Source organism: Caenorhabditis briggsae, assembly GCF_000004555.2.
Source record: "Caenorhabditis briggsae complete genome, chrX, whole genome shotgun sequence".
Taxonomy (NCBI): Eukaryota; Metazoa; Nematoda; class Chromadorea; order Rhabditida; family Rhabditidae; genus Caenorhabditis; species Caenorhabditis briggsae.
The window spans coordinates 2,833,984-2,835,336 of NC_013491.2; the positions used below are offsets into that span (position 1 = coordinate 2,833,984).

At 34.7% G+C, this 1,353-nt stretch overlaps 1 protein-coding gene across 1 annotated transcript; it reads right to left on the reverse strand.

Annotated features, from left to right (window-relative positions):
* Positions 1–265: 265 nt before the first annotated feature.
* Positions 266–584, reverse strand: CBG27464 (the record flags this gene model as incomplete). Its single annotated transcript, XM_045238927.1, has 2 exons — positions 266–353; positions 406–584. 2 exons carry the CDS (start codon positions 582–584, stop codon positions 266–268), a joined length of 267 nt encoding a protein of 88 aa, XP_045099830.1.
* Between the last annotated feature and the right edge of the window lie 769 nt (positions 585–1,353).

Genomic DNA, 1,353 nt, shown 5'->3' on the forward strand with positions numbered 1-1,353 from the left:
ATTAATTCAGTTGCTATTGGCAGAAAAAAACAAAAATGTTTATTAACTTTCATGGAAGCTACACAGCACAACTTTTAAGAATTCGAAATTTTCGAGAACTCGAATTTTTCAGTTTTTGGATTTTTCGCGGTTATTGGGTTTTGTGCTTACTTTTAAACATTATTTGCTTCGAAATCGTTATGTCAAAAATAGGAAAAATTGTCATTGCCGGGATTCTTTATTTTCAGACAAGTAAGTTTTCATAACCTTGATTTGAAGTTCACAGTCACTTTTTCACTGGAACCACCTCATTCCCATCTTCCGATCTTTCTGCACTTCGTTTTCTTGACGTTTCTGCTTCCTCCATCATCCTGCTTAAAACCAATTTTCAAATTTTTTTCGTCCTCCAAACTCGTTGCCACTTACAGCTCTGAGCTCTCAGGGTATCGTACTGCCATTTGCTGTGACCATATTTTAGCATCTTCCATGGATCTTTTCACAGATTCCAAAGCTTCCTCTACCATTTCCATCAACTTTTCCGTGTCCTGCCGCACCTCGGTCACCTTCTCCAAATATTCATCCAGATCCATAACGCCTGAAGCCATTTAAAAATAAAAAAGTAAAAAAAAACGATAAGAAATTTTTATGAAACAAGGTTTCACTTCTCACTAGTCTTGGTAGCATATGATAAAACAGCTGAAACATTGTCTCGGTTAATAATGATAAGAACTATCACATGCACTTTTAGAACATTTTCTGAAGGAAAAAATAGACAAAAAGTAAAAAATGAAAGAAAATAGAACGATTAATAGGGGGTCGTGGCTATAAAACAGTTTTGTTCCCTTTTGATAGGCTGCAATTTTCGAGGATTTGAAAAATGGTGTGAGGCACTCTATGTAGAAAGTCAATCGTAGTTTTAGTGCATTTTCCGAAAGAAAAAATCTGCTAGTCAGAAAAAAAACAGATTGTCAGAAAGCTCTTGTCTCACACCTCGTCTTGCCATGGAAACCAAAACTCGCGCCATCCTGCCCATTATAGTTTTTTGGTCAATGCTCACGGGAGTGTAAGACATAGAAAAATTAACCGAAAACATATAGAGAAAAATTGCACGGGCTTTTTAGAGAATTTTCAAGACACTGGTTTTCAGTTATCTTTTTCTGTCTTTCTCAAAGATTTTCGTGGTCAATAATGAAAATAAACAAACTTTCTGTTGACGAACAAGCTTGGTAAGAACGGAGTGTCATTTAAAAAAAAGTTTCAATAAACGTTTCAATAAAAATCCGGGACTGATTTTTTAAACATGAAACATTATTCATCAATTGTCTTATTTAATAAACAAAAATTTCTAGAAGTTCAAGTCAGTAAACGTCAAGA